The following is a 27,607-nucleotide window of genomic DNA, read 5'->3' on the forward strand; positions in this document are numbered from 1 at the left end:
GATAATAATGAATGAAATCAAATCTTAGCCTGTCCCCACAAATACTCTGCAGAGGTTTAATATTCTTGAATTCGGTCGTCTGTATTCCAAAGGTCATGTTGAGAAAGTGGCCCTTACACAACAAACGTTGCATCATGTGAAGTGACCTCTAGACACGCCTCTGCGGGCCAACCACTCTTACCACCTTTCTAAATGCTAAATAGCATCGCTCATGCCTCCTGGATGCCTCCCTTGTTTGTGTATGCAAATGAAAAGCTCACAGCTCTAATTCCCCGTTTCAATGCTTTAAAAGGTCATTCTTGGTTTATGATGATACCGTGAAGGCGTACTGTCTCCACACAAAATCCGGGTTATTCTTTGCTAGCAGTATTTGGACTAGTAGTAGGATTTATTTATTTATTTTTTAATCCAAAGACAAAACTACAATTTAATACCATAACTGTTATTGCTATACATAACTTAAACTTTAAATAAGACAATATTCTTCATGGATTGTCTAGTTTTGTAGCGCACATCATAAATAAAAACAAAAGGCAATGTATATATTTTTTTCCAAATGGCTATTCTAGGGGAAATAACTAATGGTGGAATGAAGCAAAGAAAAATTGAAGAGCCATACCAAATTGTGTCTCAGGACATAGAAAATTGAAATTTTGGGAGATTACCATTTTTATTTAGTTCATATCAAATTAATTTCTTTTCCACCGTATTCGCTTCGCGGTTATTTTTCAGCCTCTTCTTTCTCCCACTTGTTAATTAATGTGCAGTGTCAGGCGCTGCGGTTCTGGTCAGCTTGGTAGTTGAGAAAAATTCAGCTGCAACTCACTGCCAATTAAGGACTCCCTGGGGCTGCTGGGAGCTGTCAGAAGAAAACGCTGCCATTTTGACTTACGTAAACACTCAGAACGTGTACCAAGCCAGAGCAAACCAAAACACAGAAGCTTAAATTATCCGGCTAAAGATGGTCTCCTGCTTCCATGCTTCACCAACATTGCAGGGAAAGAGGTTATTATATTGGCCACTATTGGCTCATACAATAAGCTCTTTATAGTACGCCAAAGTGCCCCTGACAACTGATCTTTGGTGCAATATTTGATATACTGGTATACAATATTGGTCAAATGCAGAACAATATGAAAGAAGGAAAGAAAATCTCAATATCTGGTTAATAAGTTAAAATTCACAGGTTTGCGATAGCCTTAAGTACATAAACTTTATGCCTGTCATTTAAATGGGATAACGTGTATGAACCTCTTGCTCACTGTAATGCTGAATATATAAATCGGTCATTGTTTGTTCAAAACACATTCGATTTAAAAAGTATTTTTATATAACCTCTATTTCTTAATTGATTCCTTTACGTTTGATGGAGGAATATACAGAACATAATGTTTATTGGCCTGTTTATGTTGAATTTTAAGTCATTCAAATGCATGGAAATTCTGTTTGCAATTGAAAGACATAAATCTTATGACTTAGCCCTAAAAATGTCTGCATGTTTGTCATTATAGGGAAATTGTGCCTTTTGGAAACATCCGTTTCCAGTGACATAATGACAGATGACTTTTTGTCGTATTGAGGCTGAACCAGAAGATACTGTAGTTTCAGGATAAATATTCACTCTTAGGTCGCATAATTTCATATTTTGTGTGTTGTTAGATGTCGCCAATCTTAACATGCCCACTCTGTCATTGCAAAATATCGATTGATAGAATTGTTTTTTTTTTTTCAAAATTCTTAACTTATTTGTGGGACAGTACATTGTCCAACGTGCTTATTAAATGCTAACGTTAGCAAAAATGAAAATTAACCAAAAACTCCATGTCAGCAAGCTCATGTGTTTTGCTCTTTGTATTTACCGTACAAAAAAAAAAAGGGTGGGCGCTCGACCAATATGCATTTCTAACAGCATAACATCTACTCAATACAATAAATATGAAGTTCAATTGAAAATCTCAGATTTGGGGGAATGAAAGATGACTTTTCAAAGGCCTCTTATGGTGATATATAGTGTATTGACTCACATGTCTGATGAGTAAAAACAAATCAGATTTCATGGACCAAATGCCCAACCAGACTTTGGTGTAATTAACGTCCGTGGCACTTGCTTTAATGAGCAAGGTCTTTTTGAGTACTCATTCACTAAAAAGAATTTAATAGACTGATTGGCCCTGTTTGGCGACCTTTGCGTGATAACATTTATCAGACAAGTAGGTTGCCTGGTGTGAGCCGCTAGGCTTTCCTCGCCACCCGCACAGACTTTGATGTCTGCTTTTGACAGCAATCCAGCGGTTGCTGATCAGTCAGCCTCTTTCCTCCACCTGAGCGAGTCGCGATGTAGGGCCGGGCGGCACCAGCGTCTGGCTTGTCATTTTGCCAGGCCGAGTTGATTGACTGGATAATCACATGTTCTCTTGGTGCCCTTGTACCATACTTCTCTGCTGTTCCCTTGGGCACGGAAGCCAACGAGGCGGCAAGAGATCGCTGTGGGTCCATCACTGCAGATAGATCACCATAAGTGAAGATTCCTTGTGGCTGGATGCCGCACACACATTGGCCTTTAATGTCAGACGCACGACCACACAGAAAGGCAGGGGATGCAGTGTGGTGTCAAATAAATTGGCCTCTTTGCCTGCTTCCTTTTTTCTCACCCTGGAGAGCAACAAGAACAGAAAGATGGAAGACAACGATCAAGTACACTTTAGAGTCCTACTCTATTCCATTATTTCATATCTCTGGCCGTTAATCCCTCTCCAGTTCCAATCCTGCCCGTGTGTTTAGTGCTTACAAAGCAGAACTGGGCCTCTAAGATTGAATGTGTCCCAGAACTTTGGCATCCTCACATTTGCATATGCATTGCATCAGGGGTTTAAAACTTGCTGAAAAAGAGAGCATAAATAGCCATAAAAGGAGTTGAAGAGAATGAACCTGGCACCTATCTAAAATAAGCCTCACAGTGGGCACAGCCTCGAGATTTAATTCTGTCACAATGGGATATTGTCATCCGCGTGTTTGGTTGTGTGGGCACAGTGGGAGAACACTGGAGCGGGATATGAATTCCAAGATCTTCGAAGAGGTTGCTTGCTTCTCTCGTCAGATCAATTCAGGGATTTCTGTGACTTGTGAGTGGTAATTGCAAAGAGGCTCCTGAAGGATTTTTTAAAATGTTCCTGCCGTTTGCAGTGTTGCTCTAATTTATCAGATTTTAAATTAGATTACGCTTGAGGTGTTTGCCATCTTGAATCTATGTAACCTCTCATGTACAGCCTGCCTGATAGCGGTCACACACTTCATGCAATATTAGAATGCCAGTTTTCAGGATTCGCTGAAGGCATGAATCAGAGGACTGTCGTATTATTTTAATTCATGTCAGTTTCACTCATTATTAAAACACATCATGGTCACACAATTTTCTTGTTCAATTAGCATGTAACCAACATCAGATAACCAATGCTGTGTTTTGCCCCCAAAAATGTGTTCTCTCATGTATTAGTGGGAGAATGTATTGAAAATAGAAGCGCACTGTGTTTTCTTGTTTTTGATTTAGTTGATTTGACAGCAACATTGGTTTTGCTGAACATGAGCCATTCTGCAACCGTGTACAATGGTTATGTTTCACATCACTGTTCTTACCCCTCTTATAAATTGTTTACTGGAAAGAATTGAGGAGACACAAAAAATGCAAGGAGAAGCCCAGTTGGTGAGGTGCGATATCAGTCATTTGCTGCCATCTGCTGGTGGGATTTAATTTGCTTTGATACTGTCTCGCAAGCTACAATTGTCCGTATTTTTTAGTTAAAAGCACAAACAAGGCCGATTTCCAGCGCGATAGTGATTTAAATATGGCTCCTTGATTACATCCTCTCTCCTTTTCGAAAATCTGAGTTCCTTAAGCGTTCTGATGTATTTCTTTGTCTCATAGTGCACAGCAAACTTGCAAGTCAGAATCATGTGTTTTTATGGACCATTAACTATGTCAACCTTCACGTTTTATGCTTTTGCTGGAAAAAAAAAGAACTCATCCACTCTGTCCCCCTTTTATTTTTTTCTTTCCTTTTCCCTTCTTTACTATTTTCTCCAGGGATTTCTGTTGTGTATGCCTTCCTTGCAGATGTCTATGCTTGTTAACCATTTTCGGACTGTCCTGCAGGCAAAGGTCCAGAAACTATTTTTGCGGGTCAGAATCTGAACGATAATGAGTGGCACACAGTGCGTGTCTTCCGGAGGGGAAAGAATTTGACACTGACCGTAGATGATCTGACACCAGTGGAAGGTACTTATTAACCAGCATTCCTGTGGGGGCCCGGGCGTGGGCGTGGTGGTATCGTTTTCGTCCATCCTTGTTTTTTAAATGTACAGTTAAACCCCGATTTATTCAGACCGTAGCCACGTTTTGAGTCAAAGTTGATATGTATTTGATGAATGAATATATTTTAGCTTGAAATGAAAGTGATGTTTGTTTTACCATTTGAAAATCATAAAATGTTCATACCCTTTCCCGATACAGACATCTAATATTATAAATATAAATCATTAGAATACGAATATACTAATAGATTATGCTAAAATAATTGAGCTTTGGGTATTTTTTTTTCTTTTTTTATTATCCTTATTTAAATTTTTATCTTAACAAATAGATGGCATTGAAACAAGGTAAAAAAGAAACAATTTTGTCTCTGTAAGGCCTGGTCATTTTTCATTTTTGTACATGTAACGATGACATTTACCGTAGCTGTTCTTCTTTTTCATTCTGTCCATTGGAAATACAAATAATAATCACAACAATAACAATAACATTATTATTATTATGTTGGATTAATTTTGGTGTTGATTCTGTTTCTGTACATTTCTATTGAATGATTTCTATTTCTATAGTTTCAAATTTGCTTCATGAACTAGTTATTGTATGATTTTGACTCCTCTAAACAGCACTGTTGGTTCAAATTAAGGGGTTGAAGAAAAAGCAAGTCAGTGGACTTTCAGCCCAGTGTTGAACAGAGTCCCAGAGAGAGAACAAAATACAACTGGTTCATGAAGCAAATTTGAGGCTCCATTTTCCCATCACTAGATATTTATTTATTTAGTATTTTTACTAAAACCACTATCTAGGGCCATTTTTGCTAATATTTGGTCAAATGAGCATTTATTTAAATGAATTGTACTGGTAGCAGGTCTGCCTCACAGTGACAGGCTTTGAATTAAACAACATTTTGCATGGCTTTTCTCAGGGTCCTCCAACTTCCTTCCACATTCCACAAATACATGCTTGATAGGTTAATTTTAGACTCTTCATTCTCCATAGGGTGTAAATTTTTTTTTTCTTTTGGTTTGTTTGTTTGTTTGTTTTTGGGATGTCCCCTGCCATTAATAGGGGACCAGTGTTGTGTGTACCCCTCTTGCAAAGTTGTTTGCTTGCAAATGTAGAACCTTCTAGCTCACTTCTTGTGTTTTAGACATTTTAAGAAAGTGTGTTGTCATTGCAATAATTGTCCCACTCCCCCAAAAACAGAACCTCTATTTTCTCCATCTGTGCGATCAAGGTCAAATGGCCGGTGACCACACCCAACTGGAGTTCCACAACATTGAGACAGGCATCGTGACAGAGAAGCGCTTCATGTCCATGGTGCCGTCCAATTTCATTGGTCACCTTCAAAGCCTGTCTTTCAATGGCATGGCCTATATAGACTTGTGTAAAAATGGCGACATCGACTACTGCGAGCTCAACGCCATGATCGGCTTCAAGAACATCATCGCTGATCCTGTCACCTTCAAGTCGCGCTCCAGCTACGTGACCCTCACTGCTCTGCAGGCTTACTATTCCATGCACCTTTTCTTTCAGTTTAAGACCACTTCTTCCGATGGCCTCATCCTCTATAACAGTGGGGATGGGAATGACTTCATTGTGGTGGAGCTGGTCAAAGGGTATGTTCACACTCTATAAAGTTCCAGTACAGTGTGCACTTTCTGATGTTCTCAGAGATGTATTAATTTGACAATGTGGCAATGATTGGATTTGTAGTTTATTGTGGTCTAGAACTGCTCTTCACCACGATGAGCGCTTTTTCTAATACTGTATTCCAATGATCTAATTAAGTGATATGAGTCAAACTACTAGGCACAGCTCTCAGAGTGTTGCAGTGTATTCTCAAGAGGGAATTTGAAATAAACCGAAATAATGCTGTGTTTCTAGTGTTCTTTGCAAAACGTAGCAATATATATATATTAAATAAATATGTCGTCTCTTCATCAATTTCTAGAGACATCTTCAAAGGTTATTTCACTTTTGTGCCATATCTTCTCACTTGATGGTAACTGTCTTCATTGCTTTCCATGATATGTTAATACAATACAGGTTGTACTGTATGAACAGTGACGTGAACTTTTTATATCCACTCTATTGGAACCATGTTTTGATTTTTTTTTTCTCCCGTGCAATTTTGACAACTAATGTGTCCTTTCCCTTCTAGTCAGTGTGCCTGCAGCTGAAGAGACCTGCAAATGAAAACTAAATGTTTACTACTCTGCTGCTCGTACAAAAATGAATAACGGCTATTTTCATGAAACTATTCATACCTCGTAACAGTTTCTCAAGTGAATGAAATTCTTGACACTTTTTATCGACTAAAAGACTTGAAATTTCGTTCTTATCACCTTTGTGCCAGAATTGTTACCTCGACTTTTGGCTATTAGTCTTCTTTTTAATCCTCACAAAGGCACACAAGGAACCAACATAAAAAAGGAATCAACAACAGAAGAGTGTATTTCTCAAAGCTCAAATGATGCTATAGAATTGTCTCCTTTCATGTAAGGCTTGAAGTTATACATTCTATTCTACTTGTGGGAACATGAAACAGTCATAGATTTTAATTAAAATGAACACACAGACTGCCTTCAAAATGCAGAATTAAAGACTGGTTTGTTCATTGGAGCCACAGAGCCTTTGGTAATTCTGCAGACTGACAATAATTTAACTATTTTCTTTGTGTTCTTTGCTCCATGTTTTACAACTAAACAGCAAATGATGAAACTGTATTGTGCTGTTTTCTTGTCAAAAGTCATTTCCTGTGAATGTTTCTTCCATTGTCTGATTATAGATACCTGCACTATGTGTCAGACCTGGGAAATGGAGCCCATTTGATTAAAGGCAACTCAAACAGGCCTCTCAATGACAACAACTGGCACAGCGTCATCATCTCCAGAGATGCCAACAACCTCCACACGGTCAAGATTGATACCAAGATTACCACCCAGACCACCACAGGCGCCAAAAACCTGGACTTAAAGGGTACACAATACATTGTCTTAAGATCGTCATCATCACATGTGCAGTTATATCCTCATGGAACAGACGTAAACGAAGATGAGTTCCATTATTCACATTGAAACCTGCAAGTATGAAATCTAAACACATTGAACAATAATCAGAATTTTGGAAATGTATGCCTTCTTTATTTATAAATATATGTACCAGTAGGTCTCATGAAGGTATACAATGAGCTCGGGCTGATTAGCATTTTCAAATTGTGCACTCATTAGAGTAGTGTTTCGCATGCTATTCTATTTTCTACTAAAGTTCACACATACATTTACCCATCTGAAAAATCCAAATAAGTCTTAAAAATTCACTCATCTCACAATGGCAAAGCTGCTTTTTATTCTGTTCCCTCAGGGTACTTTATAGGGTATTGCCATCTTTTTTCACTAGGGGACAGTATTGTATTTTTCTTCTAATATCATTCAGGTAACCTTTACATTGGTGGAGTTGCCAAGGAGATGTACAAAGAACTGCCCAAACTGGTGCACGCCAAGGAGGGCTTTCAAGGTTGTTTGGCATCAGTGGATCTGAATGGCCGCCTCCCTGACCTGATGTCAGATGCGTTGGAATGTGTGGGACAAATTGAAAGGGGATGTGAAGGTGAGGTTTGAGTCTCATTGTTTTTTTATGTGCTTCCTAATTTTATAATTGTCATGCCAGCATATATACAGGAATGAATAAAACTCAGATTATTCTTCTTCTTCTTCTCATTATTATTATTATGTTAGTTGCAATGGTTAATTGATTCATCGCATTTTATCCAAGTAAAAGCCATATTAATAGAAAATGATCTAAGATGTACATTTACTAAAAAAGATGTAAGTTCAATAAATTAGCTCTGGACCGGCACAGAGGTCGGCTGGTTTGCACGGCGCCTCACAGTTGGGTTCGATTTCAGGCCCTGCCCTTCCTGTGTGGACTTTGCTTGTTCTTTTTTCACAAGCTGAATTTTGGGCGTTTATTTACATTCTTGACGATTGACAGTATAGGCTCACTATTTCTGCGAAACTAATAACTCTGGTCATTTCCCATGCTTACACACTTGCATGCTTTCTCTCTCTGAATTGAAACAAAATAAGGTCAAAACACACCCACTCTTTAAAACGCACACTTAAAAATGGCTATCAAATTACAATCATGATATGATGGATCATTCATCATTCATTTTGCAGTATTGCATTTTTTTTTCAAATCCATCACTTGTCTTGATGTGCAACGTGCAATATTTCCATATTATCTATTTTCTGGTATTTTATTGTATCTATGACATAATACAAATTCTTCTACAGCTTCTGATAGTTATCAATTAGGTACTCTACACACTGAATCGTATATGCTGAGACACCCACACTGCCAACACCTAACATGAGTGTCACATAACACAAATGAACTATTCAACGTAAGCGTTCTGATCACATGTATGAAGCAATGCCACTTCGCCTTGCACAATTGATAGTTTCATTTGGCCCTAATCTGATTATTCCCTCAACCCGTTTTGTTTTTTTTGGGGCACGGTGCACACTTATTGGATCTAAGAATTTGCCAGAAGCAATCATTGTGAATAATGTATGAAACCTTTGTCGCATGCATGATTTGCATGAGTACCGCAGCCAAAGATAATACAGTATTGGATTTACTTTTCAGCATCCGAGTTTAATTTCACAATTCATTCACACGCCTCAATTGAGTTTACAAATTGTGATCTTTTAATAGGTTCAACATTATATACACAATCAAATTCAGCACTTTGTGTGGTTCTGTCATACTTGTTTGTTTGGTTTTTTTTCCATATTGGTTCAATGGTTCCTCTCAATGTTCCTGTTTGTGTTTGATTGGTTACTACAAGTGTAGGTAATCCGTATTTTCCTCATGACACCACTGATGTCATTTGAATGTTTTTAGTGCTCTTCCAACCTTCCTTTGGCCAATTCAAACCGCCACTTCAATCATCTTTACACACACCCTCTCTCCGCCTTACGTCGTCTGTGCAAGTTATTCCACCTGCCATCCTTCTGTTTTACTAACAACTGCTACTTTGCCTCTTCCTCCTACTGGTTTGCTGTCAAAAGTTGCATTGATGAAAGCTGATTTGCAAGGTAGATGCAGAAGATATGTCTGTTTAATATGGCGTGTGACAATCATTCCCTTTTTTAAAAATTATTTTTATTATTTTAGTTTATTTATTTATTTTTTGCACTGACAATGCCTGCCCGCCCCCACTTCTCCAAAAACTGGCAGATTCCACATCTCACTTTTCAGCACACACATTCTGGTTGACATTTTGATCCTGCCGCACACATACCAAATACAGTATATGCGAATTGTAAATACACTTGGTATGTAAATTTTAAAAGTATGAGGTTTGTCTCTGCTGAATATACTTAAAAATGGTTGTCCTGTTATGCAGTGGACTGTTTTGACTGTTTGGCACACTAAATTAGTTTTTTGGATTTGTCACTTTCGCAGAAAGATGTTTAATGTCATTTTAGTGACATTTTCACTATAGAGTGAAATGAGATAGGTACTGTTAGTCGACTCACTGTGTGTTATATTTCCCTTCATGCTCAGGCCCCAGCACCACATGCCAGGAAGACTCCTGCGCCAACCAGGGAGTGTGTCTTCAACAGTGGGAGGGTTTCAGCTGTGACTGCAGCATGACGACGTTTGGTGGACCTCTGTGTAATGACGGTAGGAGTCGAGAAATACTTCAAGTCTGTTTGTGGGTTTTTTTCTGCACACATACAGGGTAAAAAATAGGATGCAATTGCAGTCTTGGGTAGAGTTTCTATTGTCCTCTCTCTCTCAGAGAGAGGGAGAATGGAGAGAGAGAGAGAGAGAGAGAGAGAGAGGGAGAGAGAGAGGAAAAGTTCATTTACAGCAATGAAAGTCGACTGGCTCACAGGACATGTAAGAATATATTACATTTGGACTAAAAGATTCTGCCTACTGAGCCTTGTTACTGTAGCCATACACATTGTTCTGCAGACCTAATAAAACAATAGCCCAGCTCAATATCTTGGCCCTTGGGAGGCAATATGCAGGACATAGAAATTCTTCCCTAGGAGTATGACAAGCTTCAGTTGGTGGGATAAAGATGTGAGTCAGCTTCTCTTTGCCCAGAAAATCTGAGTGTGAGAAATGGAGCTGAACTTTTATCTGTGTTGATGGATTGTAATGGGGACACATTTGGGGTGACATAAAAAAAGGTGTTTCAGCAAAATGTTTTTTTTTTTTTGAAAGAGCAGGCAATTTAGAACACAGTGGATGGATTCAGGAAATCACGTGGAGCTTAATGATTTTTCCTAAATGTAGCTTTACTATCTTGCCTACTACCTTGATATTATTCATTAACATGATATGGAATTGCTGTTGTGTTGTACCAGCAAAATATAATAAGCCTACTCAAGCTGTGCGATTAATTACGCTATGGGCAAAACTCCAAGATGGCAGCATGTATTTACATTACCTATTAACATTTACAGCTGCTCTGTGATGTAAAGCATGATATACCCCTGGCGTTTGGGGATATTTGTCAACTACTTGCCGTGCCTATTAGCCTGAGACAGGTTCCCTAAAATATTGTTTGTTTGTGGTTTGAGGTTTGAAGTTGTTTAGTCATCAACATTGAACCACAAACACAAACAAAAAAAAAAAACAATCAGGTGATCCACCAAAAGGACAGTATCATCGGGAACTGGTTTGACACTTAATATTTTCTGTTGTTGATCTTTTCCTTTGTCCTGGGCTTTTAAAATCCCAGTTTGAAAGAAGAATCAGTGTTTACATATGTGGATGTGTGTATTTGTGTGTGTGCATGTGCGTGCATGAATACATCATTGGCATGTGGATGGGCGAAATGTCCAGTCTAGACCACCTCAGGGAGTTTGCCTGCAGGGGTCAAGTGTCTGAAGGTAATGTTTCAAGACAAGCAGAATGCTGTTTGCTATTGAGCTTAAGTGGGTCGAGAAAAGGCGACTAAGTACAGTACGCCTGAGCTTCACGCAACTTTTGCCTTGCTTGGTTGCTCATTCACCCCTTCATGTATTCTAAGCTATTACTGCTATGTCAATATTGGAGCAACAATGGAAGTAGTGCACTCGTATCGCCATTCTATCAGCCCAAGGGGCAAAGACAGGGCTTACCCCATGAGTTTCTAATGTGGCTGACCCAGTATATACTCGGTCACAAGTAAATGTAATTTTTTTTTTTTTCTCGGTATTGCTGTATGTTCGTACAGAAGAAGGAAGGTCAATCTTGTGGATTGTAGTTTACTTTATTATGCAGTGACCTAATATTTTCGTGTTACATTTGACAAACACTGCATCAATTAAAAAACAACTAATTGTAAAATGAATCAAAACAAACTAAATCAGTCTATTTGAAAAATTAAAATGAATAAAAGCTAACAAACTTGTTCTAAGCACGATTTAGAACACAGTGAAATAATAATAGTAATAATAATACAAGAAAAATAAAAAGACAAAATAAAAACTAACCTTCATGAATTATTAAGATAATAATATATGTTTAATAGTATCACAAATGTGCACTTGGAAGCCAAGTTGTACCACATACACAGATAAGCATGACAGGATTGCAATAAATAAATAACAAAGATTTTGTTTTGGTGAGAATATAAGTGCACGTACAGGAATTTAGTGTCACCATTTTACATAATTATGACATCGGTGGAGCCACACAATGATCAGTACAGAATGATCTAATAATGATCTGAATGATACAAAATTCCAGCTATGACACTTCAGGAAGACATTTACCAAGCATCAAAGATGGTTGTATCATGACCCATTGATTGACTTAATACTCACGTAATAATGTCAAGACCTTAGAGCACCCATGAAATAGTATTGTAATTACTATTGAGTACTCCTGATTTAGAAAGTCAATATGTTGTTGATGTTAAGGGTAAAGCAGGGAACTTGGGTTTCATTGAAGACATACATAAAGGCAAGCGAGTGCTTACCCTAGCATGCAGGCAATCAAGCGGTCAATAGAATACAGTGGATGGGTTAAACCACTTAATTTGTTTCAAGGGGATAACCAGGCCAGCTCGGTGGCCATGGGGGGTTTTAGCCACTTGCCTTTGCTATCACAACAAAGTAATATTCTATTTACTCTGTATGTGGCCCCATTTGATTGCACGCATCAGAAAATATATGGTTTCATCATGTATTGAAAGCCTACGCTGGTTTTTAACAAACAATGGAACATATAAGAGGGCCCTTTTGTTTAGTTTTTTGTGTGTGTGTGGAGGGGGAGGGGGGTCCCTCTCTTTAGCAGCTACAACCTCATTTCCCTATTTCCACGCCTGCAAAAAATACAACACAGCCAACCGTCATTTTTCATTGGAGTTTAACTATTGTTGAGGGTATAGTAATTTCATATCAGTGGAATTATTCATGTCAAGTTTGGCTGATTAATATTTAGTAGCTTTTACGAAAACAAAAATGTGGCTTGTGTGGGCCTTATTATTTGTTCTATTACCCTCACATCGCACCCAAACTCCAAATAAGTTGTCACTACACGTCACACTTATTTTCAGTTATTTCCTCATGCTGTTGGAGGCCCTCAATTCAAATGGGTATCTGTGTCAGATCAGTGACTTCAACTGAGGGCATTTAAACCAGACATAGAGAGTGTCTTTCTTGTGAAATCTGGATGGCTGCTAAAACTTTTCCCACGTTTTTTTTGTGGAATCATTAACATATTTTAGCTGACCTAGTAAATAGGTAAAGCGCAGCATACTGAATTAAGTGCGATTACCGAATCTGCTCTTTGGTGGTGCCGTAATTGCTGGCGTCACTGGTTTTAGCTTGGATTACACCATTTGATGGCTCATGTGTTCTTTTCCAGACCTCAGGGTTGTGCACGAGTGACTTATACCTGATCATTAAATATGCAGTTCTTTGTTCACAACCCAGGACAAATTAAGATTTTGATGAAGTATGTGTTGAACTGCCCTACTGGGTTCTCACCACGTTTGTCAGTTAAACATCTCACTAAACGAAAAAGTATTGCACTTAGCATCACTGTAAAGCAAAAATTGCACTAATGTGGCATTGCCTTGCATGGACACTGTGTTTGGTGGAAGTCGTCTGTAAACAAGGCAGTGTTTCATATCATACTGTATGAGAACTTGCAATTAGGACAGTGATTAAATCGGATCAGATTTATTGCCTTTCTTGGTCAACAGGATTCGCACAAAAGAGCTCAATAAATGTCAGCAAACTAAATAAATAAGCAAACAATGTTCTTGAATAGGGCAGCATGCGGTGAACTAGAGTTTAGCACACATGCCTCACAGTTCTGAGGTTCAGGGTTTCATGTTAAATGCAGACTCTAAATTTCCTATAGGTGTCAATATGAGGTTGATGAGAAGTGTGAGATGGGATAGTCTAACTAATCCTTGACCTTAATTAGGACAGGTGGTAGAGAAAATGGATGGATGGGTGTTCTTGTATACATATAGGCTTAAATACATCTCCAAAGCCAATGAAACAAGCTTTTCAGTGAACAGCAAACAGGCGTCTGTCCCCCGTGGCCCACGGAGCTTTCATTCCAAGCACCCAGGGATTAAACTAAAGCCATCCCTCTCTTTCTCCGTTACAGAAAAGTCAGTTCAACCTTCGAAAGTCTCCTTGACTTCGTGCAATCTCATGTTTTTCATTTAAGGAGGACAGATATAGGTTTCACGGGTCCCTAGCTGTAGAAAGCAGCAAGCTGGCACATGCGATCGCTTACTATCTTGGGGAAAATTCATTTCCACCTATACCGCCGTCTCGATTTAAGTGGTTTAAGTAAGAGTCCTGCTTAATAGGGATTTAGGATATTCTCAGCCAAAACATTTGGTGCATTGGCTGCCACTCCCAAGCAGCCTGGCGGCACATATCGCATCGGATGGTTCTCGCTTTCTGGAGTTGGATGGGGATGAAGCTGGGTGGGGGAAAGCTATTAACCTTTCTTAGAGCAGTGATTCCAAACCAGTGCGTCAGAGCATACGAGTGTGCCGTGAGAGATCATCAAGTGAGCTGTGGGAAAGTAGTCCGTTTCAGTGAATTGGTCCGAAAAGAATGCATATCGATAAATAATGTATCTTTCTTTAGCTATCCATGCCAGCAATGACGTAACATAACAGGCAGAACAATTAACTGCTCGTCCAATACATGGCAGAAGGTACATAATAAACCTATATAATTTATTTTTGGGGACATTTTTGTGTGGTTGCAGTGGATTATTATTATTTTTTTTTTTTTTTGCTCATGTAAAATATAATAAAATTAGGAAACAATGTTTTCGAGAGCTCTTGGGCTATAGGTGTCAGATGTGAAGGTACAGTAGCCCTATAATGACAGTCTGACCTACAAAATACGTGAAAAACACTCTTTTTATCCCAGATGTTTTATTTTGCGACCCTCTCATCATGCGTACAACACTTTTTACTTGCCTCTACGACACAACTGCAGTACTGTACATTTATGGTCAGCTATTTATAAGAGCGCATCATCTGAGGGCTTACCAGAAAACAAAATTTTTCAACATCTCCTGACCTTGTGTTTCACGATAAAGGCACAGCACTTGTTCTTGTATCACGTCAACATACAATTCGAATACGATACCCACATGTGTCACTCTGTAGTGAAGTCCAACCTCCACATTGTGTTTTCCCCCATTTTATATCAAGTCAACTGAGCTTTATGCCACTATAGTTTCCCACTACTAGGGGAATATGAATCGAAAATGCTCCAGATATGAAGTTCAACTGAAATTGAAGAGCAAGAGACATGGAGAGAAGTGCAGAACTAATACTGGCCCCATAAACCCTATGTCTGAAGGAGACTCTTTTATAGAACACTCCATGCAATCAGTTCTTCTCTTCGCTATCATTACTGGATAGCATTTGTGTTGAAAGAAAAGTATTTACATTTGTCTGAGAGCTATTTTGCAAAGATTTTCTTTAATTCAGGAGGCAATGGCTGAGTATTTTCTTTTATTTATTTACTTTTTTTTTGTATTTGGAAAGGAGCAACTTCAATTAGTGAATTCATTGTTCTAGTTAACACAGTTCTTTGACAAAGGTGTTCTCCTCAAGTGGGAGGCGGACCGTCCTTGACCTGTTTAAGATGGCGAGCTCTGAGAAGAGAAGTGATGGACTGGGCTTTCGGGAGAGACAGATAGACAGAGATGGACAGACCGCAGTGTCTCGGCAGCCCCCTGCATCTTGGGAACTGTCAGACAAGATAGAGGGAAAGCCTCCAGAAAGCTGATGACCTACGACCCCTATCTCTCTCACTGACAGTCAGGATTTAGTTTATGCATTTGCGGACACATTTTTTCTGCATATCCACACACACGCTAAGCAACAGACAGAAGCAAGAGGGATGTACCGATGCACACATCCAACTATAACCTCAATTTGCATTTATGTGCAAGGTTGTTTTAATGTTATTGACTAAGTACAGGCTCGATATATATTTTTGGGGATTTAGGAAATGATTAGCGCCGTGATGTCATCGCTAATGTGGAAATCGGATGTATTTTGTGCACATAAGGTCATCCCTTGAATATACATATTTTTGGCAATGACCAAAGGTTATGTTCTAAATATTAAGAACTACTGTTATATATGATGAGGTCAAACGTTTTTCTTTTCCCTGCAAGTGCACTGTATACTGTCATGCATTACCTCAAGTCTATTGTTCCATTTCATTGGATAATTTATTGAGGGCTGAAAAGGTACCTTCTTTAATTCTTTATATTCATGTTTTCCTGAGATAGCCAACTGTCCGCTAAATCTTACACGTGGATGTCTCTGTCAATTTAATGAACCTGAGTGTCAAGTTTATGATTATCCAAAGCCCAATTTACATCGAGATCAGTGCATTATTTCTTATTAGAATTTTTTTTTTCATTTCAGGTGTGCAGGACTCACCGCATGCATAATAATAAGCGTCTTCAATGGCAGAATTTTGTTTTACAAAAGCCGAAACGTTGGTTCATATTGTCGCTTGTGTACTGATATGCTTTGCGACTTCAATAAATCCAATTCCATTAGAATGCTGCTCGTTGATCAGAAGATGAGAGGGTTTGTTTCCTATTGGCAAAGATTGTCGTGGCTGTGGTGATAACTGAGAGTGAGGGCAGCTGATGTACATGTGGATTGAAACTGAACAAGCTGATGGCCTTGTGACTTGTGTAACTCCAAAGTGACAACCTTCACTCTGAGATCTAGTGTTGCACCCCTATCCAGAACCAATCCAAACAGACACTCCCGAGACTCTACTTGAAATACTACACGCGTTCAATTGAAATGTGGCAAAATGGGATTTTCCTACCTTATTGACACATTATGCTCCCTTACCCTGCTGCTCATGCTCATTGTTGTCTAGCGCCACATATGTTTCTGGGCCCAACACGAACGAGTCACTGCATCACAAAGCAGGTGCACCTAGTAAATGCATGGCTTGGCGTTCATGCTTGAGCTACCCTGCGTCAACAGTGGCATCATATAAATGAAGCTACACCGGCTTAAAAGAAGTTACGCTCGATTACATCCTATTTCACCTCCGGTGGCGATCGAGGGGGGTGGTCGTTTGTCAGCATTTGTGGTTTTCTTCTAGATGTCCAATTCAAAAATGTGAATGCATTTGTCTCAGTGGGGCTCAGGCACGCTTTCTTGTCTTTCTTCATCCTGCTGTTTCTCCTAAAGCATTGTTATGTCATGGTCAGTTTGTGAATGATAACAAAATGCGAGGCTTTACACTCAGTCAAAGGGGCGTTTTAGTGTGGAGTCAGCAGCCTAACCTGATATCTCCTGTGTCTGGAGAGCCTTTCTCTCATCAATCTGGACAAACACAACCTCATGCACTTTACTTAGTCACCACTTGGGGGCACAAATGAACAAGCAACTAACAATGAACCTGATTATTAGAGCGTTACTACTGAGATGATGTCATTAAATGTAGACGCTGCACAACGCAGCATTTCTGCTACTGTACAAACCAAAATTATGCTGTTCTGCGTACTTTTTTTTTTTTTTTTACTGTTCATGTATTAATTATTGGTACTTGACAAGCAGCCATTATATATATTTTCTGACTGGGCATCGTTATGCCGATTGCAATTTATAATTACCAGAGTACAAACACATCTCTTTTTGCAAGAACGACTGCACCACGCTAAGAGGTTATTGAAATTATGTAAAGTCACAAACACACAGTCACATGACCTTGTCCCCTGGGCCGAAGAAAACCTGATCTGCAATGCATCGAGGATTTCCTTCTTGAATGCTCATTACTTTTCAGTGGTGAGCAGGCTGGGCAGTGGCAGACACAATGCGAGTCTGAGTCTTGTCTGCTTCCAGTCTGAACTTTAAACACTTAAGCAACCTTCCCAGCTGAACCCGATCGGGTTTGTCAGCGGGGCTTTAATGTCCACATGTTCTCTCGGCTTCTGCGGCACACACTGTGCACCATGGCTGCCATCTGCAGACCCTCTCTTGTGACTAATGGTCCTTTATTAACAGGCAGAGCAGACCTTAGCACAGTACAAAGTGTACTGTATACAATCGTATATTGTTGTTTATGAACTGCCTTTGTGTGCTGAAGCAGGATCACGCTTGTTCAGTTGTGCCTGCAGTAAACAGCAAACTGTCAAGGCTGAACAATTCTTAAAAGTAAGTAAGGAATAAATGGAATATATTGATCTAGTTGTTGATTAAGGGGAATAACATCAAGTTTCCTCTCAAAATCAACAGGGATGAAAGTGAGTGGGTTATGGAGCAGAACAAGAGTTATTGAAAAAGAGAGTAAAAATGAATGTAACTGTTCCTTAATCCCCCCCCCCCCCCCCCAGTATCCGTATTGAAGAGAGTGTTGAAGAGAGAGGGAAGGGGGGGGGGTCGTTGTGAAAAACGGAATCAGAGCTTGGGGGCATAGCTCCAATTCCTGCAATGCTCTTCGGCTCCAGTGATTCACTGTGTGCATGCTGCCCATTTGCATAGCCACTCTCGCCTTTCGCTTCCTGGCTGGCTGCTGAGCACCCCCTCCCTTCAGTCCTACTCCTCCCCTACTCTTTCCCTTTCTCTCTCCCCGAGTCCTCCTGCGCACATCTTCTGGAACAGCGCGGTTGATGCTGCCTGCGCGTGAGCGTGTGTTTCCTGCACAGGGCTTTTTTTGTTGTTTTCTTCTCCCAGGTGCCACTGTTTCATTGAGAGCTCACATCTCTGGATGGAGAGCGACTGTGCTACCTGACTAACCCACAGGTGCACTAAAAGCCGCATCGCAACCGTCCAACACATGCAAAAGAGACTCGGATTTAACTATGTTTCCATTCCTCTGGACAACCTTTGAGAGCACAGGAGGAGAAGAATGAAGGAACTATGGGTTTTGCTTTTCTGAAGCCTTCCACTTTGTACTGTGCCATTGAAGCTGGCTTATTCTTCCAGTTACATCTTTTGGAATACAGAGTCTTAGTTGTAAGATGTTACTAGTTTCATAAGAAAAAAAAAAAGCAGATCTGTGTGGGATTCAAGAAGGGGATTTCCATCGTTTATTTATTGTCCTCAATTTTTGATTTTGCTTTAGATTGTTTTTTACTTCTTTCCATCTTTTCATGCTGATCTGGATTTCTTAACTCGACATAAACCAACAAGAAGTATAAATAACATAAAAGACATTTTTGTGGTGTACACTTTCTCCCCTGTGGATCTGTCTGTCAATCTCTGTACACTGAGAATTTGTGAGGTGAGAACTATGGGCTTTAAAGATAACTAAAATTCCATCTGAAATCTAAAGCCTCAACAAGCCACTCAAGAAAGATGCTGGTGGGATGGACCACTCCCCTGGTACCTCTGGAAGAGCCCCTTCACCACAATTGGGCTTCCCTTGCCCACCTGGTGTTGTGGATCACTGCTTTGGCTCTGGGCTCTGTGGCAGGGTCAGAACCAGGTGCAGTGGAGAGTCTCCACCATGTTCCACTCTCCCAAGAGAACAAACGTCAACATATTGTGCCTATTGCTATCCACAGATCCCCTGCGTCCCTAAGGGCTGGGCACAGTGAGTATTCGGTCCAGTTTTGAATAGTGTTACGCCTTGAAAAAAAAAATTGAATTTGTTGTCAACATGCATCGACCGTATTTCATCTTTGTACTATTTATAATATTGTGTGTGTGAGTGTGTGTGTATGTGTATATATACATATATACATCAGGTTTAGAGTCTATCCTTTCTTTGTCTGCCTCAGCAAAGTGCCCTTTATGTCTCTATGAGATTAGCCATATCCCTTTCTCCAAATGCTCCACTGTGTCCAGATTAGACAGGATTAGAACATTGTGGCGCTCCGTGTTGCCCAAGGGTGTTTGGGACGGACAAACATGTCGTCTCCAGCTCTGCAAGGTGTTAAGCCTCTTCTTTAGGCCCATCTTGAGCGCAAAGAGGACCTTTATATCCTCATGGGGCTGCATTCATACTACACTGACAGACCAGGATACTTCAGCAATACAAGCATGAGTTGACACAATCACTACTATTGTGAAGATGATGTCATCCAGATACACCCACTTCACATGTATGCTCCACTGCAGTTGTCCTCAACCATTTTACAACTCAAACAATTTTCAAGTGACTTTGTTTTTCTGTCCGTGCATAACTAAACATACAAAATGCAGAGTGAATACAAATCACCCCAAATGAGAATTCATGGGCGCTATGAACCGTATCTCCATGTGGTGAAGCAGTTTGAAATATATCCAATCCTCATAAGAGAGCTAATAGCCACAGTAAGAAGGTGTTCTGGTATTATTATTATTAATATTAATATTATTATTTCTTGACAGTGTATTGTTCCGCTTTGTCATCATCCAATGTCTCTCTGCTGAAACATATTTGAGTTACAGAGTTAGTTAATTTGTAAACCTACTTCGCCAGAGCACCAAAAGATACAGATGCTCGTGATAAAACAAAACAACTCTGACAATACAACTTTTTTTTTTAATTGAATATATTCCGGAAAGACAACTGAGAACAGATTCTCATTTGCAAGGCCAAACTGGCTCCAGACAGCAGAGTAAAACAATTTGTAACCTGTAACTTGCACAACTCAATTGAAAAGAAAAATCCATTTTCCCATCCGCTTATCCTTACAAAGTCGCCGTGGGTGCTGGAGCCTATCCCACCTGTCTTTGGGCAGTAGGCGGGAGACACCCTGAACCGGTTGCCAGCCAATCACAGGGCACACAGAGACGAACAACCATCCGCGCTCACACTCACACCTAGGGAAAATTTTGAGTGTTCAATTAGCCTGCCAAGCATGTTTTTGGAACGTGGGAGGAAACCGGAGTACCCGGAGAAAACCCACGCAAGCATGCAAACTCCACACAGGAAGGCCGAAACTGGAATTGAACCCAGTACCTCTGCACTGTGAGGTCCCAACGCACTACAGTTATAATGTACGCATAACCACTGGACTGCAGGGCCACCTTGAAAAGAAAAATGATTTTTTTTTTCAAAAAACAAACAAACCAAATAATGTAGTATTGTAAGTGTGCACATCAAGGTTGCTGCTGTGTTCAAAATTAACCTGTTAAACCAACTCACGTTAAATGGCAGCCAACACACACTTTCTGCTATTTCCACCATGCTACACTGTAGAATATGGTGTTCTTTTGGTGATGAGCAATTTTGTGTTTTCACCAAAGGGTACCTTTTGGAGTTATATGCAAAGCATTTCACCTTTTTGTTTTCATCAGACCATAACACATTTTGGTGGATGTTTTTGGGAGACTTTTTTTTTTTAATGGTGTGGACCCCCCCCCCCCACCCCATCTCAAAAACACGCTGTCAAGGTCACATTAAAAGTTGAAAAAGTATTTTTCAATTCCACAAACACAGGCAATTGAACAGGGATGTAATGTTAACCTTCTATATACAATTATTTATATAGTTTTATTTATTTTTTGTTAAAAGAAAGAAAATGTGGTTAGCATGTCAGCTTCACAGTTCAAAAACATGCATGTTGGGTTCAGTGAAGACTCTGAATTGGCCGTAAATGTGAATGTAACTACGGGCATGGAACGTACTGATCCACAGCATTTTGTCAGTCCACAGTCTGGCTGTTTGGGTACTGCTGAACTAATCCCCCTTTCTCGATCAGGAAATAATCTGCCACCGATAAGAGTAGCGCAAGCCATGGTATTTTGAGAGTGTGTTATCGGACAATGGAGTTGTTAAAAGCAAGGTGATGTACACTACCATACAGAGCCTCTCGGAAATGATCAGTTTAACTCTTACAGGGTGTTTGCTGGCCATGAATGACCGATCTTTGGTAGACAATGCTCAGTTCTCCCCAAAGATCCCGGGGGCATATTTCATGACCTAATATTCAAGAATCTCCTCTGAGCCATTATTAAGAGTTTACTAAGGCACAGAGTGAAGATAAGCTCTCTCGCTAATGTGATTACATTTCAGGTCGAGCAGCATGTGGAGGGGTACATAAAAACAAAATGGAAGTCATGTTAATCAACATGGTACCTGGCTCTAGGATAAAGCCTCCTGTTGTCTTTGCTGTGATGCACATTACTTGATTTTCATGGGGTTTGTCTTCTCTCAGGCGTGTCTGTTTACAGCTGCAATTAACTACGAACAGTTGTTTTGATTATATTCGAAATTCTTGTGCAAGCCTCAATGATTTTGACTTTTTATTTTCTCCATGTGCAAAACAGACACTTGTGTCGAGATGTTAAAGTCCACTCATATCCACCGTGTTCACATACAGTATATCCACATGCCTTTCACTGTTGTTCCAATACATTTAAGTATGATTATCTGATTTTTTTTTAACTGGGCTTGCATTGCTATGATTAAATTTGGCCATTTTGTTTTTTACTCTACTGTATATCATTTCTATCTGCCCATTTCACCAGCAGGAATTGAACATTTAATGTAAAATGGGTTTGAACATAACTTTGCAATTTTAAATATATTTTGGCTCCTGTGTGAACACTTTATTCATCTAAAAACAGCATTTGTGAGTCCAATGGTTACCAATGTTGCAGGAGATACGATTTTCTGACTCATCATAAATATGCTTAAGGTATTTGATAGAATTGTGGCTTCATGGACATTGCTCTCTGCACATGCTCAAACAGAACAGTGCCTTATGTAAAATGTCCTCAGATTTAGAACAATACAACTGTCCAAAATGTTTGGTTATGATGATGAATGAGAATTCATCTGGAACTAAGGAGTTTTTAGCAAAATATTAGATTGATGAATCAATGAACACGTTCCTCTCAATTTATCTCCATGTATTGTATTAAAGAGGCTTGAGTCAGTTTTAAATGTTGCAACTGACATTCAGTTGAAGGGCAGACATTTCTGTCATATCACTATATGGCAGAATAACAGACGAAGTGGGGTTGAATGAAGACTTGAGAAGTAAGAAATAAGAAGTTTGAGTCTTGGGAAAAGGAAACATTTTGAGGCGGAAGAAGAGAGAAGGGAGTATCTGTGGCGTTGTTCTACTCGCCGGTATGTTGTGGGCTTGTTTAATACAATTACTTCCATGTCTCTGAGTTGATGCGAGAGTGTGAAGATGACAGTATCTGTGCTTCTGTGAGGCAGTGGTGGTGATAGCTGTGTTGATAGGGATCTGGGTACATGTTACTGTAATCTAGAGGGGGCCTAGATGGTTACTGACCCATGGATAAGGGACTGAAGGCCATACTAGTATTCTTTTTTCCCTGTGATGGACAGCATTTCCCTCTACGTATGCACAGGTTTCAGCTCTTTAACATTCTTGCATCTGATGGTAACCTATGGAGAGTGCCTCGTCTCATCTCCTCTTTGCTAGCCTTTGTTCCCACAACCCTCTTATTTTCCTTTTCCCCTGCCCAAACCACCTTCTTGTTGGTGTGCAGAGCCCATCCAAGCAGACTGAGTGGGTAGTGTTTTTGTGCCTGCAGTGGTCGGTGTGGTTCCAGTGGGGACCACACTATAGATGGCATGAAGGGAAATGAGACCTGACTGTGCGTGTGGTGAGCAGGGAAGGTTGAGCTGAGTAATGTGTCCGGTTTCAGATTAGAGACTTGGAAGATGAGAGCATGAACGAGGGAGAGAAAGAGACCCCCTCCATTGGTACTCAAGAGGATATGTGCCCCTTGAATGCCTGGGTCCTGCCTGAGTTTGATTCAGAGAGTTCTGTCGGCTTGAGACATGGTGTAATCATCAGCAACATGTTTTGTGCCTTCTGACATCCCGACAATCTGTATAGACATTCTGGCTCATGTATTTTAAGGTAAATAAATCTATCATCAAAAAATCTTGGAGAGCAATTGGCAAATTGTTGAATACATTTGAATACTGAAATTGAACATTCAGTACAGAAGACTGAATTGTGACAAAGAGTAGGTTGAAGTGAATTCAATTTGGACGTGAGTAGTGCTTTGCGGCTATCTTAGGGAATGTTGGGGGTGGGGGGGGCTGTCAGTTAAAAAAATGGTTTTGGACGGGCATTTTTAACGATGGGAAAAATCATCAGTTCATCTCACCTTTTTAGTGTTATTTTTGAATGTGTAGTATATTCTCAACTTTCCAGCGATCTGATCAGCGATATCTGATCGGCTTATATTATGCAGATGTTATTCTTTTTTTTACTGGCCAACATATCGTAATTCAATGATCCAACCAATAATGCTATTGATTGGATCGTTTCAGCCACAGTGTGTCCCACATATACATTTATCCGCGGTGGGCTACCACAAATGAATTTTGGCCACTACTGATAGATTTTAGCATTCCCTGTCAATATGTAACCATAATCATCTGCTCATCAATACCCATACCGCTTGCCTTTGTGATACAGTACCAAGCCTACGTACAGTAAAGTCGTCAGGATATTCATAGTTTATCATTACGCTGCTAAAAGACATTTACAGGAAGCGAACCAAAGCTTCAGCGCTCGACTATGCGCAGTGATTAATTGTATTTCTCACACACACGCAAATGAGAGAGTGTAAGTCAATTAACTCCACTGCATTGTCCACAATAATACAATTTTAAAGTTTGAAAATTAACTTGGTGAGACAAATGGAAGTATATATACAACTGTTAAGTCACACATTGACTATAATAAATTTGCTGACCTGCTTACTTAAGGGATTTGTGTTGTGTCACAGAGGAGGTCTACATGGATTGCAGCTCAATCTTGTTGTTCTTGTCAACTTGTTGAGACAGAATCAGTAATACCCCCGCTGGTTGCAGTCAACAAGGGAACTGCATTTTTACCCCCAGATTCATTTTTTGCATTTCCACTGAGTCATCAAAAGACTTAATGTTCATTGCTTAATCAGTCAGCCATCACAACCTATGCAGTTAAATTGTATGAATGACTAGATGTGTTAAGCATTACAGTGCTGCAGGCTAAGATAAAGTGCTCAAGAAAAGCCTGAAAAAAAGTGTTTTCGATGTTTTGCTGTCATTGAGCAAAAAAAAAAAAAACACGCATGCACATTCACCTCCCACTTAGCCTACAATAATTGACTGCAGAAATGGAAAATTGATCAGCACACGCAGGGCGCCTCTCAGGAAATTACAATTTAGTAAGAGAAAGATGAATTATTATGGCTATCCTTTGCACAAATTGTGGGCCTCGGGATGTGGGTTGCCATAACTCGTTTCTTTGCAGTATACAATTGCTCACCTGCAGTCGAGTGACTGGGCCCTAATCCACTGTAATAGGATTGAGTGGGATTTAAGCAACCTCATTGCTCCTTCCATCTCTTTGAGCCTCCAGTCTCCTGGGAATGACTGATAAAAAAAAAAAAAACATGCTTGCTGAACAGCAAGGTGCACGCTAATATTAGCATATATTGAAACACAGTGTAGGAATATAATGCAAACCCACACACATTTGTTCACTTCTTGTTGTTTTCTATGTATTTGTTGGCAGCTGTGTGGTTTCCCCCGCATGTGGTAAATATTGGGAAGGCAAATGATGCATGTGCTTAAATATAGCCATGAATACAAACAATACATTTTTGCTGTCTGAAAACTGTGTACACTACAAGCAAAACATTGTTTTACAGCAAATTATAAAATGAACACATCATAAACCTATCGCCTCAAAACTGTGTTGTATGTGTAAACGGAATAATAGTTTGCTAATCTTTACGATTGGTAACATGATAAAACAACAGGCTTCCACAAAACTCACAAATGATATTTTACATTGGATTCAGCAGCATTTATAGTTTTATGACCATTTCGGCCATCCGATTTTGACCTGGATGCAATAATCTGTTCAACAAAAAAATATCCCGTAACATTACCTTCATTCAATATTAAGCTCAGAACATCGCACTGAATATCCAATGTTGTTTTCACTTATTAAAAGTAAACGTTGGTGATCATTTTACAGTATGTGTTTCCCAGAATTAACTGTGTTATCATTTAAATCTCCCTGCTGTTTGAGGCTAAGCAAGAAGCAAAGCGGATGTCAAATTCTGCAATTAAGGCCAAGGCATGCTTGCTATCTCTTGGGCATGACTTACAAAGGGAGTAAACATTGAAAAGGAAACAGGATGACATAAAAAACTGTACATTTGCAAATAGGTGTTTGTTTGGAGAGCCTTCCACAAATGCCTCAAACATACTCTTTGTATACTATGCTGATTATGATGAATAGATGTATGTTTATGATATACTTTTGAGCTTTGCATCAAATGTTTCAAACTACTACATGAATATACTTGGACAAGTGGAACTCGTTTTCTTGTTATGTGTGAAATCGAGAGGATGAGGGGTCCACGGTAACCTTTTGCAAAACGTACTTGTACATGGTCCGACGCCCCATTTTGAGATATTGATGGGGGAAACGGAGCAATATTTTCAAGTTTATATCTGGTGTTCCTATCTTTGTGTCTCTTCTTGTATTCACCGAAACGATACGCCCGAAATCCCCCTGGTTAATTTTAGTGCAAAGCGCCATGGTAGGAACGGATGTGACGCCACGCCACCTTCCCTGACACCCACCAGTTGCCGTCGAGTGACACGCCGGATCGTTGTTGTTGTCTTCAGATTGTCATACAGTACATACGTCATACAGACGTCTCTACTGAAAATAGTCATTCAGCATTTGTTTTTAAACAGCCAATTTGCTCCTCAATCCGATTCACCACCAATGTGTGTATTGTCCTATTTCTTGTGCTTCTTTTTTCGCTTGTTATTGAGACATCCATACCCCCATGATTGCTTTTTCATAGACCATATATTGGTCCAGATTTGCCTTTCAGTGACGCTGTGTCACATCTCCACTTCCTGTAGACCAAGAAGGAGCAAGTATGTCTGTGTGCGTTAGCTGCCATGTTGTCTCGGAGAACCACATGTACCCTTTAACAGGATTGAAACAAGGTGGTACAGTTGTGCTGACCATTCCTAATGAAGAGATGAACTTTTTCTTTAAAGCGCAGTTGCTCCTTGTGAGCCGAAAGCATCTTTTTTGTCTGTGGGCTACATCCATGCTGACGCAGGTTGGGCTGCACATGGTGCACACGAGTTGAGTCTCATATCAGAGCCCTGACCCTGGATTCTGTTTTCTGCCTCCCCTTACTGTATAATTATCTCTTGCACTTTTTTCACAAACGAGAGCTGCAGACATGCACCACATCTGCTTGCTTTCTATAAAGAAGATAGCAGAGATGTTTAGAGTCCGGGATGTTTGGTTCAAGCTCGTACACAGGCTCACTGAACCCAAATAATGATGACACTAATGTCTCATGGCACACGATCCTCCATACAGGCTTTTTTTAAGCAGAGAATCAAATGATGCTTCATTTTCTCTCAGTCTATTTTTTGATGTGTGCAAATTAAACGTTGGACGCAGAAAAATCTAATCAACGTTTGCTGGCGAACGAGATGGCTGATCTGAGCCGAGTGAAAGAGTGCATTGTGTATTCGCTGCAAACCAGGCAAGGTGATGATGAGAGAGTAAATTAGAAGCTGTCAATTCTGTGGGACACCTCTATGAGCGCCAAGGCGGTTGGCCGGGATGCCAGATATGCAGCTGGTCGGAGCAACAAAGGGCCCGTTGGATGTAGTGCTCCGTTAGGACACTGGGTCTTGTCAGCTCAGCCTGGATGGGCCATTCTGCTCCACAAGGCTCGTGTTTCACTTTGGGCTTAGGGCAAGTGAGCATGGCAGCGGAGGGGGCGGACTGCTTCAAGGGACACTGGCTGACTGAGCACTCATGGCACAATGTTACCAGCCCAGGGGCGACTGC

General features: G+C 40.0%; 1 protein-coding gene across 7 annotated transcripts in view; it reads left to right on the plus strand.

The window, feature by feature from the left end:
- The window catches only part of LOC147199255 (neurexin-1a-like), a 196,036-nt gene that overhangs the window by 95,645 nt on the left and 72,784 nt on the right, over window positions 1-27,607 (plus strand). For all 7 annotated transcript variants that reach the window (XM_086121384.1, XM_086121385.1, XM_086121390.1 and 4 more), the window contains 5 exons: window positions 4,151-4,273; window positions 5,541-5,922; window positions 7,095-7,285; window positions 7,742-7,915; window positions 9,884-10,003. In XM_086121384.1, coding sequence (XP_085977510.1) covers window positions 4,151-4,273; window positions 5,541-5,922; window positions 7,095-7,285; window positions 7,742-7,915; window positions 9,884-10,003 — 990 coding nt within the window. The remainder of the gene's footprint in view (window positions 1-4,150; window positions 4,274-5,540; window positions 5,923-7,094; window positions 7,286-7,741; window positions 7,916-9,883; window positions 10,004-27,607) is intronic.

The sequence above is a fragment of the Hippocampus guttulatus genome, chromosome 10 (assembly GCF_054856545.1).
Source record: "Hippocampus guttulatus isolate MCC_2025c chromosome 10, RoL_Hgut_1.0, whole genome shotgun sequence".
NCBI classification, from domain to species: Eukaryota; Metazoa; Chordata; class Actinopteri; order Syngnathiformes; family Syngnathidae; genus Hippocampus; species Hippocampus guttulatus.